Source organism: Neoarius graeffei, chromosome 6 (genome assembly GCF_027579695.1).
Source record: "Neoarius graeffei isolate fNeoGra1 chromosome 6, fNeoGra1.pri, whole genome shotgun sequence".
NCBI lineage: Eukaryota > Metazoa > Chordata > Actinopteri > Siluriformes > Ariidae > Neoarius > Neoarius graeffei.
In genome coordinates this window covers 11,575,837-11,599,722 of record NC_083574.1, presented here as the reverse complement: position 1 = coordinate 11,599,722, position 23,886 = coordinate 11,575,837, and the positions used below count along the sequence as shown (strand labels likewise).

Here is a 23,886-nt window from a genome sequence, read left to right as displayed (position 1 = left end):
CTCACCCATGTGTGACCTTCATTGTCCATCATCATCATCATCGACAACCCCATTGTTCACCCCACATGAACTGCCAGAAACCTCCAAGCTATTTTTGGAACAATAACCTAACTATTATTTAATAAGCATAAGTACAAATTAGGTGTACACAGGGCTCGATAGAATAAGAATCATGATTTGTGGCTTATAACTGCGATCGTGTTCCACTAGCAGAACATGCTGGTGCCATTTCCCCGAGCTTGTTTTATAGCAAAAATATCTGCTATAAAGTATAAATTTGGAATCATTTGAGGGTGCCAAGAGCACTGTGTCCTCCCAAAGTTGAAAGGAAACCAGCAGTGTTAATGGCTGGTAAATTAGTTGTGTCAATGTTTTGGCTCTTCTGGCAAAAACAACTCGTAAGGAGACACGCTCGGAGGAAACAAACGCGCTCTGTGAGTCATGTGTCACTGAAGAGGTCTGATTTGAAGAAATGACTCACTCTCCCCATTCATTCAGTTTACATTTAGTCATTATTTGTTTAGTAACTGGGACATTCATGTTCAGTACATCTCATCTCATTCACTACGTTTACATGCACATAGAGAGAATCGAATTTCTGCCGTTGCTCGACTGAAATCGAAGTTCAAAATGCCATGTATACACCTTAATTCGGCTGAAATTGAACCGAACTTGATTTCTCGGAATCGAGCTACACGACTTGGTTTATGCGATTTCTGCCGAGCTACTTTGTGCATGTAAACCCTATCGAGCTAGTTGTCGAGCTACTTCCGGAAGTGACGAGTGACGAGACCACAAGCGGGAAACGCAACAGCCTCGGTCGGCATGACAACGAATCATGACAACGGCATGAATCTTTTCTTTTTGTGGCATTGTTTGCACTGTTAAAATTTAGCTCACTTACTGTATCACCAAATACATCTGTACAGCTGTTGCATAGCTGTGAATTGTGTACATAAACAAGTCACTGTATTTGTGTGTGTGTGTGTGTGTGTGTGTGTGTGTGTGTGTGTGTATATATATATATATATAAAAAATGTCCAAATGTCCAACATCTGAAGAATGTCAATAAAAACAAAACAATTGAACTTTTTGTGTGTTTATTAAGACACAAGTTAAATTGTAAGCAAAAAATGGACTTTAGAAAAATATTATTGTGCAAAATAAGTTGTCTGACAAAACAGTGGTCTGCGCCAGACAGTTTGTAGCCATAGTCTGTTAGAGCAAGCCTAACAGCTTGAGCACGGAACTGCTAGTGTTGCCAGATTGGGGGTTTTAAGTGCATTTTAGCGGATTTGAACATGTTTTGGGCTGGAAAACGTCAGCAGTATCTGGCAACACTATAGCTCTTCTTCATGACGACAACCGGAAGTGTACCAACACGATGGGGCGTGTAGCGCCACGTGTGGCTCGGGTGCACAATGCACCTTGCACAATAGCCCGATTTCACTTGTGCATGTAGGATTGGATTTCTCTGGCACCCCTGCTGGGACCCTTTGCTCGATTACCAACAGCAGCTCGATTTGGACGTGCATGTAAACGTAGTCATTATCTCTAGCCGCTTTATCCTGTTCTACAGGGTTGCAGCAAGCTGGAGCCTATCCCAGCTGACTACGGGCGAAAGGCGGGGTACACCCTGGACAAGTCGCCAGGTCATCACAACCATTCACACTCACATTCACACCTACGGTCAATTTAGTGTCACCAGTTAACCTAACCTGCACAGAAAGGCCCTCGCCGGCCATGGGGCTCGAACCCAGAACCTTCTTGCTGTGAGGCGACGGCGCTAACCACTACACCACCGTGCTGCCCTGTTCAGTACATAATACTAATTAGTCTATCCACATTAACTGGATATGAGCAATCGCATGCTCTGATTGGCTACTCTACTACTAGGATATCAGCTCATATACCGCGAGTAGAGAAAAACAAAATGACGGAGCGTTTTGCTGAACCAACCAAGGACGAAATAAAAATTGCACTCAAACAAAACTCCAAAAAAAAAAAAAAAGCAACAAAATATGGAAAGAAAGTATTTGATTGTAGGAACTTTTTTTTTTCAAGAATTATTACGAGAGCATTTTTCACAAATTGCTCCTGTTATTTTGCCGGATTGTTTACATTCTTCATTTTTAAGCATTAAAACTTGAATTTTTTTACACTGGTTCAAAAGCTCAAAGAAGTATGAAAACTACAGAACTGAAACGTCCAAGGAAGAATTAAATAAATGTCTAAAGCTGTTCTATACCTTGGCACTTTCTACCAAAAAAAAAAAGTCAATTCGATAGCTTTTTAAGAAGTCCGCCTAAGCGGAAATGATTTTGTCGGACGTTTTGTAGAAAGGTTTTATTTATCCAATTTGCAAAAAATAAAAAAATGCTCTCTCAAAACCCAGTGAATGTGGATAGAATCAAACAATTATTCCACTCAATCTCTCAGCTCATGTAGGACTTGATTTCGTGGAATAATTGTTCAATATTTGTTGAGTACAAATTTGATCCATCTCACTCCAAGTGGGTGTTTGGACCATTTTAAAATTCTCTGCCAGCTTTGAGATGTTGATCCCCATTTCGTTGTGGAACCTCGCAGCACTTCAGGTGCATGAACGAGGTCAAGACGACCGCGGTAAGGGGAAATGAGCAGGAAGAATAGTGCTCGGTTTTACACAATGGCTGTCATGTTACCACAAATTACATTGAGGAAAAAAAAAAAATACAATTTTTGTACACTTCTACACACTCCAAGTACAAATTACTGACTACAGCCTGTCTGTTGTTGCTATGCTATGCTACTGGACATTTCTGCCTGGGAGAATGGTCTCATCTCAACAGGGACAGCGAGATGTTCAGGTCAAACCATCAGGTCAGCGTCATTGCGCTGAGAATAGTAAATTGTCATAGAGCGGACATACACTACAGTGTTTTTTTATATACACACACACGTCTTACTATCCTTCCTTCTGAGGACCTTCGATATATATTTTTGGGCGGCACAGTGGTATAATGGTTAGCGCTGTCGGCTCACAGCAAGAAGGTTCTGGGTTCGAGCCCAGCGGCCGATGGGGACCTTTCTGTGTGGAGTTTGCGTGTTCTCCCCGTGTTCGCGTGGGTTTCCTCCGGTTTCCCCCACAGTCCAAAGACATGCAGGTTAGGTTAACTTGTCTGTGTCTATGCGTCAGCCCTGTGATGACCTGGCGACTTGTCCAGGGTGTACCCCGCCTTTCGCCCGTAGTCAGCTGGGATAGGCTCCAGCTCGCCTGCGACCCTGCACAGGATAAGCGGCTACGGATAATGGATAGATGGACTCTCGTGGTTACCAGAGGACCAGCCCTACACTGTAACCCTAGGTATGTAATAGGCGAGAGGTCGAGGGCTAATGCGCCACACGGTGCGGGAAGGACTTTAGACCAGGGGTCATCAAACTACGGCCTGCGGGCCAACTACGGCCTGCGGGCCGACTCCAGCCCGCCACCCCCCTTTGACCAGCCCTCCATTCCCCCACCACTTGAACCGGCCCTATGAGGCAATCTCCAAAAGTGGCCTATTTTTTTTTTAATTGCTTTTTGGCAAATAATAACATGTCTGCATCTTGTATTTTGTTGATTTTATCAATTAAAATTGATATTTAGTTATAAAATGAACTATTCATATTTTCCGAATTTTCGTCATATGCTCGCGATCAAGCAGTGACAGGCAGCGCACGCGCAGAGAACTGTCAGTGTTCAGGACAGTAAAATGGCTAGCGGTAAGCGAAAAGCTGACAGAGAGTGCAGAGTTTTTAAAGAACAGTGGACCACCGATTATTTTTTCGTTCAGTGTAAGGACCGTGCAGTTTGTCTTGTATGTAAAGAAAGTGTGTCGGTTTTCAAAGAATATAATCTGCATCGTCACTACGAAACCTGCCACAAAGAGTATGCTAGTTTGCGAGGGCAAACAAGAGAAGATAGGATTCGGAGGATGAAATGCGGACTGGCTGCACAACAGAATGTATTCCTTTACCAAACCCAGATCAACCAGGCTGCTGTCCGAGCTCGCTATAAGGCAGCTCACCTACTAGCTACCCATGGAAAGCCGTTTACTGATGGGGACTTTGTTAAAGTATGCATGCTTGCTGTGGCCGAAGAGGTGTGTCCTGACAAGAAGGATGCGCTCAGCGCGGTGAGTCTCTCCGCACCTACTATGACCAGGCGAACCGAAGATTTGGGGGACAACGTGTATGACCAGCTGAATGAGAGAGCGTCAGAATTCGAGTTTTTTGCTTTGGCCATGGATGAGAGCAATGACGTGCAGGACACAACACAACTGCTGTGATCTATTGATCTATTGCTCATATTATTATAATTTCACTGTTTTTTTTTAAACATTTATTTTATAGGCCTATTTATTTGACCTCTATTAAGTGCTGCACACAATTATTATTAATATTATTAATAATATCAACAGGCCTACCTACAATTTATAATTTTCCACTCACCTTTGCCAGGGTCAATCACCTCAACTAGGCAGATGTTTCTTACCTTGACAGCTTTGATGTTATTTTTATTAGAAAATAAATAAATGGAATATCTGTGGTATTTCAAATTAAAACAAAGTGTGAAGACTCGATTACTACTTTTGCAAACCACTAGTAAAGATAAACAAATATGTGCCAGGAATCAAGTGTTGATATAGTAGTGTGGGGATATAGTAGTGTGGGGATATAGTAGTGGGGGGATATAGTAGTGTGGGGATGTAGTAGTGTGGGGATATAGTAGTGTGGGGATATAGTAGTGTGGGGATATAGTAGTGTGGGGATATAGTAGTGTGGGGATATAGTAGTGTGGGGATATAGTAGTGGGGGATATAGTAGTGTGGGGATATAGTAGTGTGGGGATATAGTAGTGGGGGATATAGTAGTGTGGGGATATAGTAGTGGGGGATATAGTAGTGTGGGGATATAGTAGTGTGGGGATATAGTAGTGGGGGATATAGTAGTGTGGGGATATAGTAGTGTGGGGATATAGTAGTGTGGGGATATAGTAGTGTGGGATGTAGTAGTGGGGGATGTAGTAGTGTGGGGATATAGTAGTGGGGGATATAGTAGTGTGGGGATATAGTAGTGTGGGGATATAGTAGTGGGGGATATAGTAGTGTGGGGATATAGTAGTGTGGGGATATAGTAGTGTGGGGATATAGTAGTGTGGGGATATAGTAGTGTGGGGATATAGTAGTGGGGGATATAGTAGTGTGGGGATATAGTAGTGTGGGGATATAGTAGTGTGGGGATATAGTAGTGTGGGGATATAGTAGTGTGGGGATATAGTAGTGTGGGGATATAGTAGTGTGGGGATATAGTAGTGTGGGGATATAGTAGTGTGGGGATATAGTAGTGTGGGGATATAGTAGTGTGGGGATATAGTAGTGGGGGATATAGTAGTGTGGGGATATAGTAGTGTGGGGATATAGTAGTGTGGGGATATAGTAGTGGGGGATGTAGTAGTGTGGGATGTAGTAGTGGGGGATGTAGTAGTGGGGGATGTAGTAGTGTGGGGATGTAGTAGTGGGGGATATAGTAGTGTGGGATATAGTAGTGGGGGATATAGCAGTGTGGGGATATAGCAGTGTGGGGATATAGCAGTGTGGGGATATAGCAGTGTGGGGATATAGCAGTGTGGGGATATAGTAGTGGGGGATATAGTAGTGTGGGGATGTAGTAGTGTGGGGATGTAGTAGTGGGGGATGTAGTAGTGTGGGATGTAGTAGTGGGGGATATAGTAGTGGGGGATATAGTAGTGTGGGGATATAGTAGTGGGGGATATAGTAGTGTTGGGATATAGTAGTGTGGGGATGTAGTAGTGGGGGATGTAGTAGTGTGGGATGTAGTAGTGTGGGGATGTAGTAGTGGGGGATGTAGTAGTGGGGGGATATAGTAGTGGGGGATATAGTAGTGTGGGGATATAGTAGTGTGGGATATAGCAGTGTGGGATATAGCAGTGTGGGGATATAGCAGTGTGGGGATATAGCAGTGTGGGGATATAGCAGTGTGGGGATATAGCAGTGTGGGGATATAGCAGTGTGGGGATATAGTAGTGTGGGGATATAGTAGTGTGGGGATATAGTAGTGGGGGATATAGTAGTGTGGGGATGTAGTAGTGTGGGGATGTAGTAGTGGGGGATGTAGTAGTGTGGGATGTAGTAGTGTGGGATGTAGTAGTGGGGGATGTAGTAGTGTGGGGATATAGTAGTGGGGGATATAGTAGTGTGGGGATATAGTAGTGTGGGGATATAGTAGTGTGGGGATATAGTAGTGTGGGGATATAGTAGTGGGGGATATAGTAGTGTGGGGATATAGTAGTGGGGGATGTAGTAGTGGGGGGATATAGTAGTGTGGGGATATAGTAGTGTGGGGATATAGTAGTGGGGGATATAGTAGTGTGGGGATATAGTAGTGTGGGGATATAGTAGTGTGGGGATATAGTAGTGTGGGGATATAGTAGTGTGGGGATATAGTAGTGGGGGATGTAGTAGTGGGGGATGTAGTAGTGGGGGATGTAGTAGTGGGGGATGTAGTAGTGGGGGATATAGTAGTGTGGGGATATAGTAGTGTGGGGATATAGTAGTGTGGGGATATAGTAGTGTGGGGATATAGTAGTGTGGGGATATAGTAGTGTGGGGATATAGTAGTGTGGGATATAGTAGTGGGGGATATAGTAGTGTGGGGATATAGTAGTGTGGGGATATAGTAGTGTGGGGATATAGTAGTGTGGGGATATAGTAGTGGGGGATATAGTAGTGTGGGGATATAGTAGTGTGGGGATATAGTAGTGTGGGGATATAGTAGTGTGGGGATATAGTAGTGGGGGATGTAGTAGTGGGGGATGTAGTAGTGGGGGATGTAGTAGTGGGGGGATATAGTAGTGTGGGGATATAGTAGTGTGGGGATATAGTAGTGTGGGGATATAGTAGTGTGGGGATATAGTAGTGTGGGATATAGTAGTGGGGGATATAGTAGTGGGGGATATAGTAGTGTGGGGATATAGTAGTGTGGGGATATAGTAGTGGGGGATATAGTAGTGTGGGATATAGTAGTGTGGGGATATAGTAGTGTGGGGATATAGTAGTGTGGGGATATAGTAGTGTGGGGATATAGTAGTGTGGGATATAGTAGTGTGGGATATAGTAGTGTGGGATATAGTAGTGTGGGATATAGTAGTGTGGGATATAGTAGTGTGGGATATAGTAGTGTGGGATATAGTAGTGTGGGGATATAGTAGTGGGGGATATAGTAGTGGGGGATATAGTAGTGGGGGATATAGTAGTGGGGGATATAGTAGTGTGGGGATATAGTAGTGTGGGGATATAGTAGTGGGGGATATAGTAGTGTGGGATAGAGTAGTGTGGGGATATACTAGTGTGGGGATATAGTAGTGTGGGATATAGTAATGTGGGGATATAGTAGTGTGGGGATATAGTAGTGTGGGGATATAGTAGTGTGGGGATATAGTAGTGTGGGGATATAGTAGTGGGGGATATAGTAGTGTGGGGATATAGTAGTGTGGGGATATAGTAGTGTGGGATATAGTAGTGTGGGGATATAGTAGTGTGGGGATATAGTAGTGTGGGGATATAGTAGTGTGGGGATATAGTAGTGGGGGATGTAGTAGTGGGGGATGTAGTAGTGGGGGATGTAGTAGTGGGGGATGTAGTAGTGGGGGATATAGTAGTGTGGGGATATAGTAGTGTGGGGATATAGTAGTGTGGGGATATAGTAGTGTGGGGATATAGTAGTGTGGGGATATAGTAGTGTGGGGATATAGTAGTGTGGGATATAGTAGTGGGGGATATAGTAGTGTGGGGATATAGTAGTGTGGGGATATAGTAGTGTGGGGATATAGTAGTGGGGGATATAGTAGTGTGGGGATATAGTAGTGTGGGGATATAGTAGTGTGGGGATATAGTAGTGTGGGGATATAGTAGTGGGGGATGTAGTAGTGGGGGATGTAGTAGTGGGGGATGTAGTAGTGGGGGGATATAGTAGTGTGGGGATATAGTAGTGTGGGGATATAGTAGTGTGGGGATATAGTAGTGTGGGGATATAGTAGTGTGGGATATAGTAGTGGGGGATATAGTAGTGGGGGATATAGTAGTGTGGGGATATAGTAGTGTGGGGATATAGTAGTGGGGGATATAGTAGTGTGGGATATAGTAGTGTGGGGATATAGTAGTGTGGGGATATAGTAGTGTGGGGATATAGTAGTGTGGGGATATAGTAGTGTGGGATATAGTAGTGTGGGATATAGTAGTGTGGGATATAGTAGTGTGGGATATAGTAGTGTGGGATATAGTAGTGTGGGATATAGTAGTGTGGGATATAGTAGTGTGGGATATAGTAGTGTGGGGATATAGTAGTGGGGGATATAGTAGTGGGGGATATAGTAGTGGGGGATATAGTAGTGGGGGGATATAGTAGTGGGGGATATAGTAGTGTGGGGATATAGTAGTGTGGGGATATAGTAGTGGGGGATATAGTAGTGTGGGATAGAGTAGTGTGGGGATATACTAGTGTGGGGATATAGTAGTGTGGGATATAGTAATGTGGGGATATAGTAGTGTGGGGATATAGTAGTGTGGGGATATAGTAGTGTGGGGATATAGTAGTGTGGGGATATAGTAGTGGGGGATATAGTAGTGTGGGGATATAGTAGTGTGGGGATATAGTAGTGTGGGATATAGTAGTGTGGGGATATAGTAGTGTGGGGATATAGTAGTGTGGGATATAGTAGTGTGGGGATATAGTAGTGTGGGGATATAGTAGTGTGGGGATATAGTAGTGTGGGGATATAGTAGTGGGGGATGTAGTAGTGTGGGATGTAGTAGTGGGGGGATATAGTAGTGTGGGATATAGTAGTGTGGGGATATAGTAGTGTGGGGATATAGTAGTGTGGGGATATAGTAGTGTGGGGATATAGTAGTGTGGGATATAGTAGTGTGGGATATAGTAGTGGGGGATATAGTAGTGTGGGGATATAGTAGTGTGGGGATATAGTAGTGTGGGATATAGTAGTGTGGGATATAGTAGTGTGGGATATAGTAGTGTGGGATATAGTAGTGTGGGGATATAGTAGTGTGGGGATATAGTAGTGTGGGGATATAGTAGTGTGGGGATATAGTAGTGGGGGATATAGTAGTGTGGGATATAGTAGTGGGGGATATAGTAGTGTGGGGATATAGTAGTGTGGGGATATAGAAGTGTGGGGATATAGTAGTGTGGGGATATAGTAGTGGGAATATAGTAGTGTGGGATATAGTAGTGGGGGGATATAGTAGTGGGGGGATATAGTAGTGGGGGGATATAGTAGTGTGGGATATAGTAGTGGGGGGATATAGTAGTGGGGGGATATAGTAGTGTGGGATATAGTAGTGTGGGATATAGTAGTGTGGGGATATAGTAGTGTGGGGATATAGTAGTGTGGGATATAGTAGTGTGGGGATATAGTAGTGTGGGATATAGTAGTGTGGGGATATAGTAGTGTGGGATATAGTAGTGTGGGATATAGTAGTGTGGGATATAGTAGTGTGGGGATATAGTAGTGTGGGATATAGTAGTGTGGGGATATAGTAGTGGGGGATATAGTAGTGTGGGGATATAGTAGTGTGGGGATATAGTAGTGTGGGATATAGTAGTGTGGGATATAGTAGTGTGGGGATATAGTAGTGTGGGATATAGTAGTGTGGGATATAGTAGTGTGGGGATATAGTAGTGTGGGGATATAGTAGTGTGGGGATATAGTAGTGTGGGGATATAGTAGTGTGGGGATATAGTAGTGTGGGGATATAGTAGTGGGGGGATATAGTAGTGGGGGGATATAGTAGTGGGGGGATATAGTAGTGTGGGGATATAGTAGTGTGGGGATATAGTAGTGTGGGGATATAGTAGTGGGGGATATAGTAGTGGGGGATATAGTAGTGGGGGGATATAGTAGTGGGGGGATATAGTAGTGTGGGATATAGTAGTGTGGGATATAGTAGTGGGGGGATATAGTAGTGTGGGATATAGTAGTGTGGGGATATAGTAGTGTGGGGATATAGTAGTGTGGGGATATAGTAGTGTGGGGATATAGTAGTGTGGGGATATAGTAGTGTGGGATATAGTAGTGTGGGGATATAGTAGTGTGGGGATATAGTAGTGGGGGGATATAGTAGTGGGGGGATATAGTAGTGGGGGGATATAGTAGTGGGGGGATATAGTAGTGTGGGGATATAGTAGTGGGGGGATATAGTAGTGGGGGATATCGTAGCGGGGGATATCGTAGCGGGGATGGCTGTGCCAGGCTAGTAATCTCTACTACACAATGAGGCCTGCTGGTGGTCATATTTGTCTGGGTCATACAATTCTGTTATATAGCTGACCCGACCCCGGCCCCCCATCACAGTCAGGAACGACAATGTGGCCCCCAGAGAAAAAAAGTTTGGTGACCCCTGCTTTAGACGGATGGATATATATTAGGGTGGTCCCCAAATTTTTTTTTTTTTTAGGATTTTGTTACGACCACCTTACCTTTTTTTTTACATTGCCTAAAAGAAGTTATTGTGCGAAATTTGGTTAAGATTGAACAATGTTTAGAGGTGCCACAAAGCCATTAAAGCTTTCACTCAAGACACAATATAAAATAATGTGGCTTATTAACTGTTTCATATTAATACAAACAATACAGTAATATAACTTCCTGTGTTCAAAGTAACAATAGCTATTACTTGTCTGTGATTTTCTAAACCCTTCGGTATTATGGTATCTTGTGGAGATAAAAGAACACACTAAGGACTTCCCTAGCAGAAGGAAGCTTTCTCCCAGACAGTTCCTTGGAAGTGGGACCAATTAACCAAACATAATTGCCCTTTCTGGTTTTGTGCTTTGCACCACCGGTGCTACTTGTATTACTGTTGCTAGCCATCTGAAAAACATAGAAAGAAAAACATTCACAACTTCATCAGCATATTACGATCAGTGCTCATTGTTTAAGAACCCCTTAGTGCATGAAAGTTAACCTTCTATCAGTCTATAAACTCTTCCTGCCTCTTCTTTTTCATAGAAGTGGCATATTCCCTCTAGAACTGTGACTTTTTGGGGGTTTGAGATCTTCTCTGCAACAGTCTACGCACCAACTAATGTTAATGGCTTAACCCGATTTGCAACCTCATGTGGCACCTCTAAATATTAACCAATTTTTCTGAAATTTTGCTTGTTGCCTTCTTTTAGCCTATGTAAAAAAAAAAAAAATGGTAGGGTGGTCGGAATGTTTTGGTAAAAAAAATTTTTCCTATACATTTCGGGACAACCCTTATATATATATATATATATATATATATATATATATATATATATATATATATATATATATATATATTAGTGCTGTCAAGCGATTAAAATATTTAATCGCGATTAATGTCGCGACTGTCATAGTTAACTCGCGATTAATCGCAATTTAATCGCACATTTTTGTCACATGAAAAACCATTGTAAATTCTCTTATCAGCATAAAAAAGTGAATGGGCTTGCTCACCGTTCGAACTACGGGGGTACTCAGGGGATCCGAGATCCTCTGAAACAGACATGAGATCCCTTGAAAACATGATTTGGGAAATGTTGGGGGGTCTCTAAAATATTTGCAAAATGATGTTTATTGACATAGCAATCGTGTGTAACGGGAAGCATTTGCATATCCGAAGTGAGCGCGTGATGGAGATCCGCGCTCTGAGACAAGCGCAGGCACCCCCCCAAGGAAAAAAAAAGGGACCCCCGAAAATATCGGCATAGTTCGAACACTGGTTGTACCAATGTGGGTTGTTTTTTTTTTTTAATTGCAGAGCATAACACGTCTTGTCACAGCCACTGCAAAGTGGGGCTGGAGCCGCCGATGGGAAAACGAAACCTAAGCCGAGCACCGTGGCTCTTCGGGGGAGGGCAGAGGACTCTGGCTGTGCGGGGCATGGCATCATGTCACAGAGCGTTAATCTCGCGATAAAAAAAGTTATCGCCGTTAAAATTGAATCAAGTTAACGCGTTAATAACGCGACATTTTTGACAGCACTAATATATATATATATATATATATATATATATATATAAAATATACACACACACACGCCAAATAAAAAAAAAACGAGTTTGTCGTGCTATTCTGCTGTGTACTGAGCCTATTCACTGCTCCATTAATGTTTCATGCCAAATCGCTATATTTCCGTGATTACATGTGCTGCAAATTGTAGTTTCTTTCCAAAACACGATCGGCGCTACACCTGTTTTTTGGCTGAGTGCGACATTTCCTCTAGACCAATCAGAGTTCGGTCAGCGTTCTACACTATCCCACATGGCGGCGCCCTGAAGCAAGGAGTTTTGTTTGCTTGTGTAGCTTCTTGAGTACAAATAACTTTTGCAAATGGTGGTTGTGAATACTTTTGATGGTTCTGAAGAACCTGTGAGACCTACACCAGGTAGTAGAAGATATCGTTTAAACAAAGATAACCATGAATGAGAGCAAACATAAATGAATGAAATGTTGTGTTTTATTTGATTTTATTATAAATTGTATGATGATAATTTCCTACAGCATGTTCTCTTGTTTTAAAAAAAGAAAGACAGAAAAAAATGAATGGATTTATAGCGTTTTGAAAAAAAAATACATCATAAACTTTGGATTTATAATCAATAACGTTGTTAGATTTGTCAATTATTGTTGAAAATGTTCAGACTGAACCAACTATCTATTATAACAGGATAAATTAAATATTTGCAAAATTTATGGGTCTGGATACGCTACCGTTCAAAAGTTTGGGGTCACCCAGACAATTTTGTGTTTTCCATGAAAAGTCACACTTTTATTTACCACCATAAGTTGTAAAATGAATAGAAAATATAGTCGAGACATTTTTCTGGCCATTTTGAGCATTTAATCGACCCCACAAATGTGATGCTCCAGAAACTCAATCTGCTCAAAGGAAGGTCAGTTTTATAGCTTCTCTAAAGAGCTAAACTGTTTTCAGCTGTGCTAACATGATTGTACAAGGGTTTTCTAATCATCCATTAGCCTTCTGAGGCAATGAGCAAACACATTGTACCATTAGAACACTGGAGTGAGAGTTGCTGGAAATGGGCCTCTATACACCTATGGAGATATTGCACCAAAAACCAGACATTTGCAGCTAGAATAGTCATTTAGCCCATTAGCAATGTATAGAGTGGATTTCTGATTAGTTTAAAGTGATCTTCGTTGAAAAGAACAGTGCTTTTCTTTCAAAAATAAGGAAACTTCAAAGTGACCCCAAACTTTTGAACGGTAGTGTGTGTATATGTGTATGCGGCTGCTTTTGGTCTTTCATGTCGTGTAGTGTACCTGCTGTTGCTGGTTAGCGATTCCAGTGGTGTGAGTTGCAGATGAAGGGCCAGGCTGCTCCTGGGTGCCTACAGGTAGATATTCATTCAACCTGTCGACTGCTTTCCTGCATAAATCTACAGCTTCAGACCTGGTGCTGCCCTCAAACTGTAGTCGTATCATACGACTCTCTTCCTGTGAACGGACACACACTTGTCTTACTATCTTTCTGAAGACCTTCCAATGACAATTATTAATGGCGCTTATTAACGTTATGCCTACACCTACAGTACTGTGGAAAAGTTTTAGGCACCCTATTTTTTTTTTTTGTTCCTTTTCATACAAACTTTGTTATAGATTTCTATTTTACAACTTCTACATTATCGAGTCAGTACAAAAACATTTTAAAGGAACAGTCCACTGTATTTCCATAATGAAATATGCTCTTATCTGAATTGAGACGAGCTGCTCCGTACCTGTCCGAGCTTTGCGCGACCTCCCAGTCAGTCAGACGCGCTGTCACTCCTGTTAGCAATGTAGCTAGGCTCAGTATGGCCAATGGTATTTTTTGGGGCTGTAGTTAGATGCGACCAAACTATTCCGCGTTTTTCCTGTTTACATAGGTTTATATGACCAGTGATATGAAACAAGTTCGGTTACACAAATTGAAACGTGGCGATTTTCTATGCTATGGAAAGTCCGCACTATAATGACAAGCGTACTAACACCTTCTGCGCGCTTCGGCAGCGCATTGATACGGAGCTCAGATATCAATGCGCTGCCGAAGCGCGCAGAAGGTGTTAGTACCCCTGTCATTATAGTGCGGACTTTCCATAGCATAGAAAATCGCTACGTTTCAATTTGTGTAACTGAACTTGTTTCATATCACTGGTCATATAAACCTATGTAAACAGGAAAAACGTGGAAGAGTTTGGTCGCATCTAACTACAGCCCCAAAAAATACCATTGGCCATACTGAGCCTAGCTACATTGCTAACAGGAGTGACAGCGCGTCTGACTGACTGGGAGGTCGCGCAAAGCTCGGACAGGTACGGAGCAGCTCGTCTCAATTCAGATAAGAGCATATTTCATTATGGAAGTACGGTGGACTGTTCCTTTAAAGTTCCAAACGTTCACTTTTTTCTCCCCAGCACAAAATTAAATGTTACAGGAAAAAAAAATATTTGTAATGTGCCTGATCAGTATATTCCATAAGAGAGCACTTTTCAGATTAAAAAAAACAAAACATAATGAAGGCTGCTGGGTTTTGGTGCAAAATGAAGAAGCGAGTGTGACAGTCAAAGTGTCCAGAAGAACTGTGGCTGGTTCTGGAAGATGCTCAGTAAAACCTACAGCTCATTTCCGCATAAAACTGCACTCATTGGACCTGAGACTACTTTTTTTTTTTAAGCAAAGGGTCATCTCACACCAAATATCGACTGTTTCATTTATTATGGTTTCCTGCTGTTTATAGTATTTTTTTTTTTAATGTTGAAACATTTTCATTATTTTTAAGCCATTTTAGGTTGACGGCATTTCTTTACATGCGCCTAAGACTTTTGCACCATCATATCATTTCGATCATGTACCGTATCCATTAGTTGTCCTTCATTAGTATGCACAGAGATGAAAGTGGAGCAAAGAAAAGAATCCTGAACTTTTGAAAGTCAAGCTAAGGGTGTATTCAGACCAGGATAGTTCGATAGTTCACTTGCTTTGGTCCGAACCAAATGTTTTTTTAATTTTTTCATTTTGGTGCGGTTCGCTTTCACACTGTACATTTTAGTAAGCGGACCAAAATCTGTCAACAAAGCCACGCGCCCTGAGGTCGTTCAGCTATTGGTCAGAGACGACACGCGCACAAAGCGTTAAGTTCAAAAGTAGTCATGGAGGCTTTCCGTGCTGTTATTCTTTTTAATGTCGTCAAAGCTATACGTTTTTTCCAGTTTTTACTGTTTTCACAATTGTGCGATTACTATGCTGTTGTACAAGTAATTTATCAACGACGACGACGACAAAGGGCAAGGCGGCTACGGAGGATAGCGCTGATGAGCGCACATCATGTTGTGACAGTTCTGGCTCTTCACGCAATAGATGAATTTCTTTTTTTGCGTCGCTAGTACCGCCACTTTTTGAAAGAATGTCCCTGATTTTAATGTAGGTCTGACGGAGTTTCTTCACTTTTAGCCGACATTGTTCTGGGGAGCGCGTGAACCCCTTCTCCTTCATTTTCTCACTGAATACAGCAAACACGTCGGCATTTTTGTGCGTTCTCTCCAAAAGCTCAGATATGTGGACATCTGCCCATATATCCACAAGGGGACGCGTTTCTTCCTCGGCCCACGTTTGCCCCCTACTCATTTTTTGTACTCTGTAGTCTAGCCTACCACTGGTCTGAATGACTGAACGACTGTTGTAAGGTTCCCTTGACAACCGAAACAGTGTTTGCACTTTGCGGTGGAGTGTCAAGACTCTGTTTCCCATAATGCTCGACAAACGACGGAAGCTCCCGAGGTACAAAAAAGCAAAACTGTCGGATTAGGTCCGGTCTGCTTTCACACCTCCAAAAGGTCCGCACCAGGGTTCCTTTGGTCCGGACCAGAGTTCGGTGGTTTGTATTCAGACCAACCCAAAAAGGTCCGGACCAAGGGAAATTTGGTTCGTTTGGTCCGGACCAAACAACATAGGTGTGAATACGCCATAAGATGGGGGTCGGGGGGGCAATGTCCCCCGAAAAAATTTTAAAAACATAAACACGCAAAACCCCGCATTCTAGTGCATTTTAGTACTTATTTTCACTCAAACAAGTTATAACTTTTAAGCCTTTTTCTTTCATGTACATTAATGTCAAAAATATCAAATGTAATTCCTCTAGTTAATGAGTAATTTTCAGGAGTGCGTTTAGAAAACGTGGTGATTTTCCTGCCTACACAATTCATTACTTTGAAAAAAATCAGATAGTTGAAGGTAAACTCAGCAAAATCCCAAAACAGTACTGTTAAAAAGTAAAGGTCTGTTCGAGTTTCTAAAGCTTTCAGATTTCAATGTTGGGGACATTGAGCCTCGTTTATCAATCTTTTAGCAGAGTTGTGCGTTTGCAGAAGCTAAAGTGAACTAAACATTTCCAATTCATATTTATGCGAGTAGAAGCCAATTGTTTACATTAGTTCGTATTGTCTGTAAATTTCAACACACCAATGAATACCAAATTTCTCATATAAATCAGGGGCGTAGCCAGGATTTTTCAGTGTGTGTGTGTGACACACTGACTAGCAGCCTGAGTGCATTATGTAAAAAAAAAAAAAAATTCCCATTGCTAGTTTTAAGCAGCTTAGAAACCGGCTCTTCCATTATTGCTGTGTCTGCCACGTTTTCTTGATGATGTGTTCTAGAAACGGCACTAAAACTTAGCTTCGAAGCAACAAAATGCAACTTTGATGGAAAAAATATATATATAATAAATTGCTTACCTCTCTTCACGTCGAAAGAAGGAGGAAAGTTTTGCTTGTATTGACATGGCGAATTATTAACACGAGGAAATACTCGTACCGTAATTCGCAACTAAAAAGACTGCAGCTACACTGGCAGCTTGAACATGCTTTCTAGTGCGATCGTGTTGCGCTTGCGCAGAACGGTGTCAGTCCTGCGCGCCTTAGCTCGTGCACCTGAAGACGTGCCTAACGAGCTCCGGCACGCACGCCGTTAACAAAGAACACCTGTCTTTAATCAATGAACTACTGTATGTTTGGGCTATTTAAGGACTGCAGCCATGCAAGGACGATGCGAAGTATTACGCCGCGTCTAGGAACGCGAAAAATCCGAAAAATTTATTTCTCCATTCAGGAAACTGGAGATTTTCAAGAGTTTTGTCAAATATCCGGATTTCGGGGTAAATCCGCCAGACTTTCATCTATATATTCATATTATAATCATTTCTAGTTATCGTCTTTCAGTTCGTGGGGGACGATAATGGGCTTAATTAACAAACCCCAAACTTAGGCTACATCCACACGACAACGGCAACGAGATGTTATTTAAAAATATATCGCGTCCAAATGGGCAACAATCAGTAAAATATCAGGTCCATATGGCAACGCAACGCTTGCTGAAAACGATGCAATACACATGCCACACCTCTAGGGGCGCTGTAAGACGGTCCCTTCGGAGACACCAGAACAATAGAAGAAGTAAGGACGCATGCGCATAAACTATTATGCGCGAGACTTCATATTAGCCACAAAGTCAGGAAAATCTGTTTGTAAAATTACATTATAATGACCAAATACAATGAAAAGTATTTTTCCAGTCTCACCTGTGAAAGGTAATCCCATGTGATCTCGTTTGGACGGCAAACCTGTTGGTACAGTTAAACGCAGCTAATCTTTATTCTCCGCTTTGACCTATCCAAAATGGCGGCGAGGATGACGTATGATTCTACGCGGAAGGCGGCGTCTTTAATGGTCCGGAATAAATTGAATGATACACGTTGATGGATTAATTTGTTGTTTCTCACCTGTGAAAGGTAATCCCATGTGATCTCGTTTGGACGGTAAACCTGTTGGTACAGTTAAACGCAGCACATGGATCTTTATTCTCCGCTTTGACCTATCCAATATGGCGACGAGGATGACGTATGATTCTACGCGGAAGGCGGCGTCTTTAATGGTCCGGAATAAATTGAATGCTACACGTTGATGGATTAATTTCTTCTACGCCCTTTTTGAGGAATGTATTGTAGGACTTAAACCCACATCTGAAGAGGTGAGATCGCTCCTTTTTTTTTTTCCCTATTTTTGCTGGCGGGATTGACTCTGCCCTAAGGGCTATTCTCTCTCTCTCTCACTTTGCACCATTACACAATAAATATTCACAGTGAAAATATTTTGTAAGCGCGTTTCATGAACCAAGTTACAGGATTTGTTGACAACTCGCATCGAGTTCGTTACACTTCTACCCGGCGTGAAGCACTCACAGGTCATGTGGTTGTGACATCATCGTAAACAAATCCGTTCTACTCATCCAGACGACTTCGCAACGGCAACTTTGCCAGATCTTTCCACTCTGGAACCCGTTCTCAAAAAGACTGCGTTTTGGGCACCCAAAACGCCGGTGCCGTGTGGACGCCAGGCCGAAACGATAAGCAATTGTATCGGAGTCACCTGAATCCGTTGCCGTGTGGACAGGGCCTTAAAGCATGCATCTTTGAGGCGTTAGCTCAAGGTCACACGCTCCTAAACATTTGCATATGAATGAGAACAAGGTAGATTCTGCTCCTGGGAAGATACACGTGTCATCGATCACCTATCTATTGTCTAGCTTGCTGCAATACAAATGGCATTTCGTTTTTACACACAAGCTCAGGAATGAACTCACAGTGCGTTTTTCAGTCTTACCTTCAGTGTGAAGTAGAAAAGCAGGCTGTCTGATTTCTGCTGGATCTTCAGAAAGCTCTGAGCGTTGAGAAGAGAGAAGCCTTCCTGCGCAAACACAGAACAACAAAACCAAATGTGGACAATACTGAAAGCCTGACAATTTGCTAATACTTAAGTCTCAGTATTGTGGCTTTGTCAATCTTTCCAAGTCATATCTTCAATACTAGTACCGAGCCAGATTTACCAAGAAATATTTTCAACCAGGAAAGCCTTGTGAGGATTCACTGACTAAGCTGAAATTCCATGAATGTTCCTGCAGGGGGGTCTATTTCCATAAAATCCTGAATGTGGCTTGCCGGAAACCGGAATTTCCCTTTCGCCAGATGAAGGATATCAAGAACCAGTCTGTACTGAGAATCATAAAAATATCCAGTATATAATTTGTATAGCTTGTACAGCTTTGTTCTTTGTCCAAAACATCCTGTTTTACTGTAAACTTTGTGTACTATGCTTAATTTTTTACAACATCTATTTTTTTTTTTTTTAAGTATTTATATATATTTCTGCTGTGCATGACTTGGGTCCACTTGTCTGTGCGAATCAATGCAAAGTTAATCTACCTGATCAACTTATCCGATGATGAAACATTTCAATCCGGACAGGCGTGGTCTCTTCCAAGATGACTCCGCCCCATTTACAGAACATGAAGGCTTAGTTTAAAGTGAACGTAATGTCCCTAAACCCCAATTTTTTCCTGGTACAAAGCAACATCGTGTTGATTGACCACATGTTTTCGAACCATAGCTGATCCAATAGGCCATAAGTTGATGGAAAATCGATAAGATCAGCCGATTTTCACGGAATCTGCCGAGACTGAACTGGAAGATCCCGAAGCAGTGCGTGACGTCATACGTGTAACAATCCAGGTGTCAATTTCGTTCATGTGCGCAGCTGAGGTTGGACCAGTCTCGATATGGAATCACGTTTTGGAGAGAATTCTGATTGCGACTGGGATTCTTATACTGTATGTCAGATGAAGGGGCAGATGATTATCAAGGATATTCCGGAGTAAATGGTTATCTTTTCAAGCCCCCAAGACAAGAAACTGCCAGTTGGCTGAGTGAGTTCACGACAGTCCCGCTCACTGCCGATAGCGCACCACCAGCCAGAGAGAACTGGAAACACAGATTGGTTTGTGGATTTTTATTCTAAGCTGTCCGTTGCAAAATATAGGGAGAATATTTACAATGTACCTCAATAAATGCAGAAATATAATCTTTAAAACAGACACTTCTTCAGTGTAATTACTGAAAGAAAATATGAAGCGGGCGATAACAGGGGAATAGACGAATTGTCAACATGTCAGATCAAATGTCATTTATTAAATAAATGGGTTTCTTTTTCGCTCCAGTAATTCCCGTGTGGTCGTTCTGGTGGTGGTGAACACTTGATGAATCAGATTTATTATTAGCAGGCGACGCAAAATCCGCCCGCTTCGTTTGCACAAGCCTCACCCACTGTCGCTTTAGATTAGTGTCATTTCTCGGAAATTTGTGAACTGAACGTCCCGTTTTATATGGATTTGAAGATCCAAACGCCACGCAGCACTTTCACATCGTTATTTTTGTAAGATTCCAACAACGATATCCAATTTCAGCGTGTAAACAAGCACGGAGTCAGATGAACCGAAATGTCACCAGACCGGGGTTCCGTACGTGACATCATGAGAGATTAGCCCTGGGGCAAGGCTGCTTTTTTCCGGGATCCGGACGTCGCGATTTATCGATGGTTTTGTGCTTGATAAAATAAATAAATAATATTATTTCCCCCCTGCTTTATTAATTCATTTTGGTCACTACTAATGATATATATATTCATTTTAAAGCATTACAATAAGGCATTTTAATTAGGCACTTTAATTAGAATGAAAATGATGTCAATTATATATTATTATGTCCTTCACAGTCACCAGATCTCAACCTCTGCAGAAGAACTGGGAGTTTTTTGAAGATGATTGAAATAAAGATACCTAGAAGGGGTGTTCACACGGCAACTTTTACTCCGGTGTAGCACCGGGGCTGCCCCGGTAGAGCGTTCACACGGTACAAAGTTATACCGGTGTAGCCCCTGAAAGCTGCTTAAACCGGTGCAAATCTAACCCTGCTCGGGAGGTGGTTTAAGAAATTTACTCCGGAGTAAATGCTAGTTTGCGGGGCAGCACCGATATAAAACGGGACGTCTAAACGCTACAGGGGTAGACTCGCTACGCGTGAGGAGAGTTGATTACATACGGGCATTGCATAATTTGCATCCTGGTATTTTGCGCTTCCAAAATGGCGAATATCAACAACAACAGAACTGCGTGTCTTCCAGTGTTGCCAGATTGGGCGGTTTTAAGTGCATTTTGGCGGATTTGAACACATTTTGGGCTGGAAAACCGTCAGCAGTATCTGGCAACGCTGGTGTCTTCATCCACGTTGTTTTCCCGGCGCTTGGTGATGCCATGACAACCGGGAAAAGGAAGTACATTTTCACGCATGCGCATATTTCATTTCCGCATTATTACTATCGTACAGCACGGTCGCAAAAACTGCCGTGTGAACGCAAGTGGGGCTGCACCGGTGCTAACACGCTTCTCTCTAGTAAGCAAGTTTGTGACGTGTGAACGATCCACAAAATTTACACCGGTGTAAGATATATCGCAACAAAATACATCGGTGCAGCATCGATGCAAATATGTGCCATGTGAACACCCCTATAGTTAAGTATTTATACTTTTTTCCCCTCCAGATCACCATTTTTGAATCCAGATCTAATCCAGATGGCTCACTTGATAACTTCTCCGTTATCAAAAATATTAGTCATGCCTCGAGAAAAAAAGATCACAGATGCATTCTGCACACAACCATACATTAAGATTATGTGCAATAAATCAATGTCTGCTCTCTCTGACTATCAAAGGACCCAGAGTTTTGTCCTGAATGCTCATGCTGCCTTGTTTTGCACTACGACTCTGAAAGGACGCTGGTTTGCCTCTATTCCTCTCTACTGTTGTGCTTCGCTGTCCATGATTTCAGCTTATTGCTCAGGAGCTCAGATGCACTTGGCCTGGCATTCGGAAGGGGTATCCAGGCAATTTCTGTTCTGGATGAAGAGAAGCACCACACTAAGCAGTTATAGCGTTTTCTACTAGATCTGCCTTGCACAGAATGGATCAAATAAAATCCTGTAGTAGGGCGCATAGCATGGGGCCTGTTTTTCCTTGCACTGAATGCGTAAAGCATCTCTTCTAGGCCTTACCAATAGTTCCTGAGCCTGGGAGACGAGCAGATGACCAGATTCCAGTATCATCAGCTGCAACGTGCCTTTGCTTTCACTGGACTCGAACACCTTTAATGAATGCAAAAAAAAAAAAAAGTACCTTGTGTAAAATTTATATATATGATATGATGTCAACCCTGGCTGTGTTTAACAGCTTGTGTAACTTATGAATATTTAAAACATGCAGATTTTCAGGCAATTACTTTTCACGCTGCTGTCTCATGCGCCGTGTATGGTGGTATTTCCCACTTGGGGAGATTATGAAGCCTTTACCCTCAAGTGCACCAGTAAACGGCTATTTAGCCAGCCTGATCTAATTTCGTATTGAAACTAATGGGCGCAGATGTAAGCCTAATCGTGTTTGTCGCCTCATAAAAGAAAATGTTAATAAATGTTAATGTTCTCCAACACAGTAATGAAAGGGTAAAAGTTATCAACAATTCAGAAATGTGATTATTTCTCCCAACCACCAAAAACGTGTCGGTAGGTGGACGATAGAGGTGTGACGATTCAGATTTTTCATGATTCCAGTCGAATCACGAGTCGCATTTCTTGTCCTCCATTATATAACTGATGCATATCATGGTCAATATCCTGTTAACTGTCAGCCTAGAAATGTACAGCAATAAAAAAAAAAAGTCGGGTTGCCTTTGTAGTCTTTATTCAGATTCCACTGACTTTGAATGTAACTCTGAATGTATCACAGTTCAGTCATTTTTGGCACGTTTTAATTTTCAAACCCAGGGCTCGACATTAAGGACTGCCCGATTGCCCGGGACAAGTGAAGCATGCATTCGGGCAAGTGGGAATGAGCATTTCAAACTAGCACCACAAAAATTAGGTTTTTTGATCTTTTATTTCAGTTCCTAAAAGTGTCCTTCACTACGTATCCGCCATTACTGTATGTCTTGGCTGTTTTCTTAGTCTCGGGTTTCATTTACTGCTTTGCAAGTTATTTTATATCCCCCCCGCTGTTGTAGTATGGTACGCGCACTGTTTATAGACCCCTTGTGCATGACGTTACGCATCACATGATAATTAAAGCTGGGGTCAGACAGACACCGTCTTTCATGCAAGCGAGGCTTAATCTGTCTTCAATACCGTATGGTTCATTTTTGCGCTGTTTTCGCTTGTTCAAACAGAGAAATAGATAAAATGCATTAACTACCGTCTCCCCGCCATCAAGAAAAATGTTAACAAATAGAAGCAAATGCTTCAAGAACACTGAGGAAATGAGCGGTTAAAGAATACGAGGAGAGGATCTCAGCCTGAAAACTCCAGAGAAATTCACGATTGTATTTAAAATGTATTTTACAAAAACAAAGTTGGAAGTGAGAATGGAAGAGTTTGCTTAAGAATCTCGTTTTATTTTTTTTTTCTGCTTGCATTCGAGTTAGCGCCTTCATGAAAGGGTTTGATTTTATTAAAGGTGAAGCCGCTTCCTTATTCGACACAAAAAACCCAGATTGGTTTCAAACAACTCGAGCTTAAAAAACTCAACAAAGAGCGACATGCGCAATAAATCCTGAAAGAACAAATTAAGAGCAGAGAGAGCTGGAGCTTTGTTTCCGTTATCAGAGGAACACAGTTCTTATACATCATCGACCTCTCAGTTTAAAAAAAAAAGCGCTGCGTCATGACAGACCGGCTGCACTGATTCAGTTACTGGTTGCCAGGTCTGTATAAAACACCCACAGCCTACACGCTAAACAATTATTTGAAACTCAAACATTATCCTGTCTGTCAGGGCAAGTGGGTTTAAAAGTTAATGTTGAGCCCTGAAGCCACAAAACACTAAGAAACAAAAAAAGCAATGAAAACTTCATGACTTTTGTCTCAATCTTT

The 23,886-nt window shown here is 42.2% G+C and overlaps 1 protein-coding gene across 1 annotated transcript in view; it reads right to left on the bottom strand.

The window, feature by feature from the left end:
- Positions 1-23,886, bottom strand: part of rec114 (REC114 meiotic recombination protein) — an 85,197-nt gene that overhangs the window by 38,476 nt on the left and 22,835 nt on the right. Inside the window, exons 2-4 of the mRNA XM_060923106.1 lie at positions 22,021-22,110; positions 18,742-18,825; positions 13,370-13,543 (exon numbers count right to left, since the gene is read on the bottom strand). Of these exons, the coding sequence (XP_060779089.1) occupies positions 13,370-13,543; positions 18,742-18,825; positions 22,021-22,110 (348 nt within the window). The remainder of the gene's footprint in view (positions 1-13,369; positions 13,544-18,741; positions 18,826-22,020; positions 22,111-23,886) is intronic.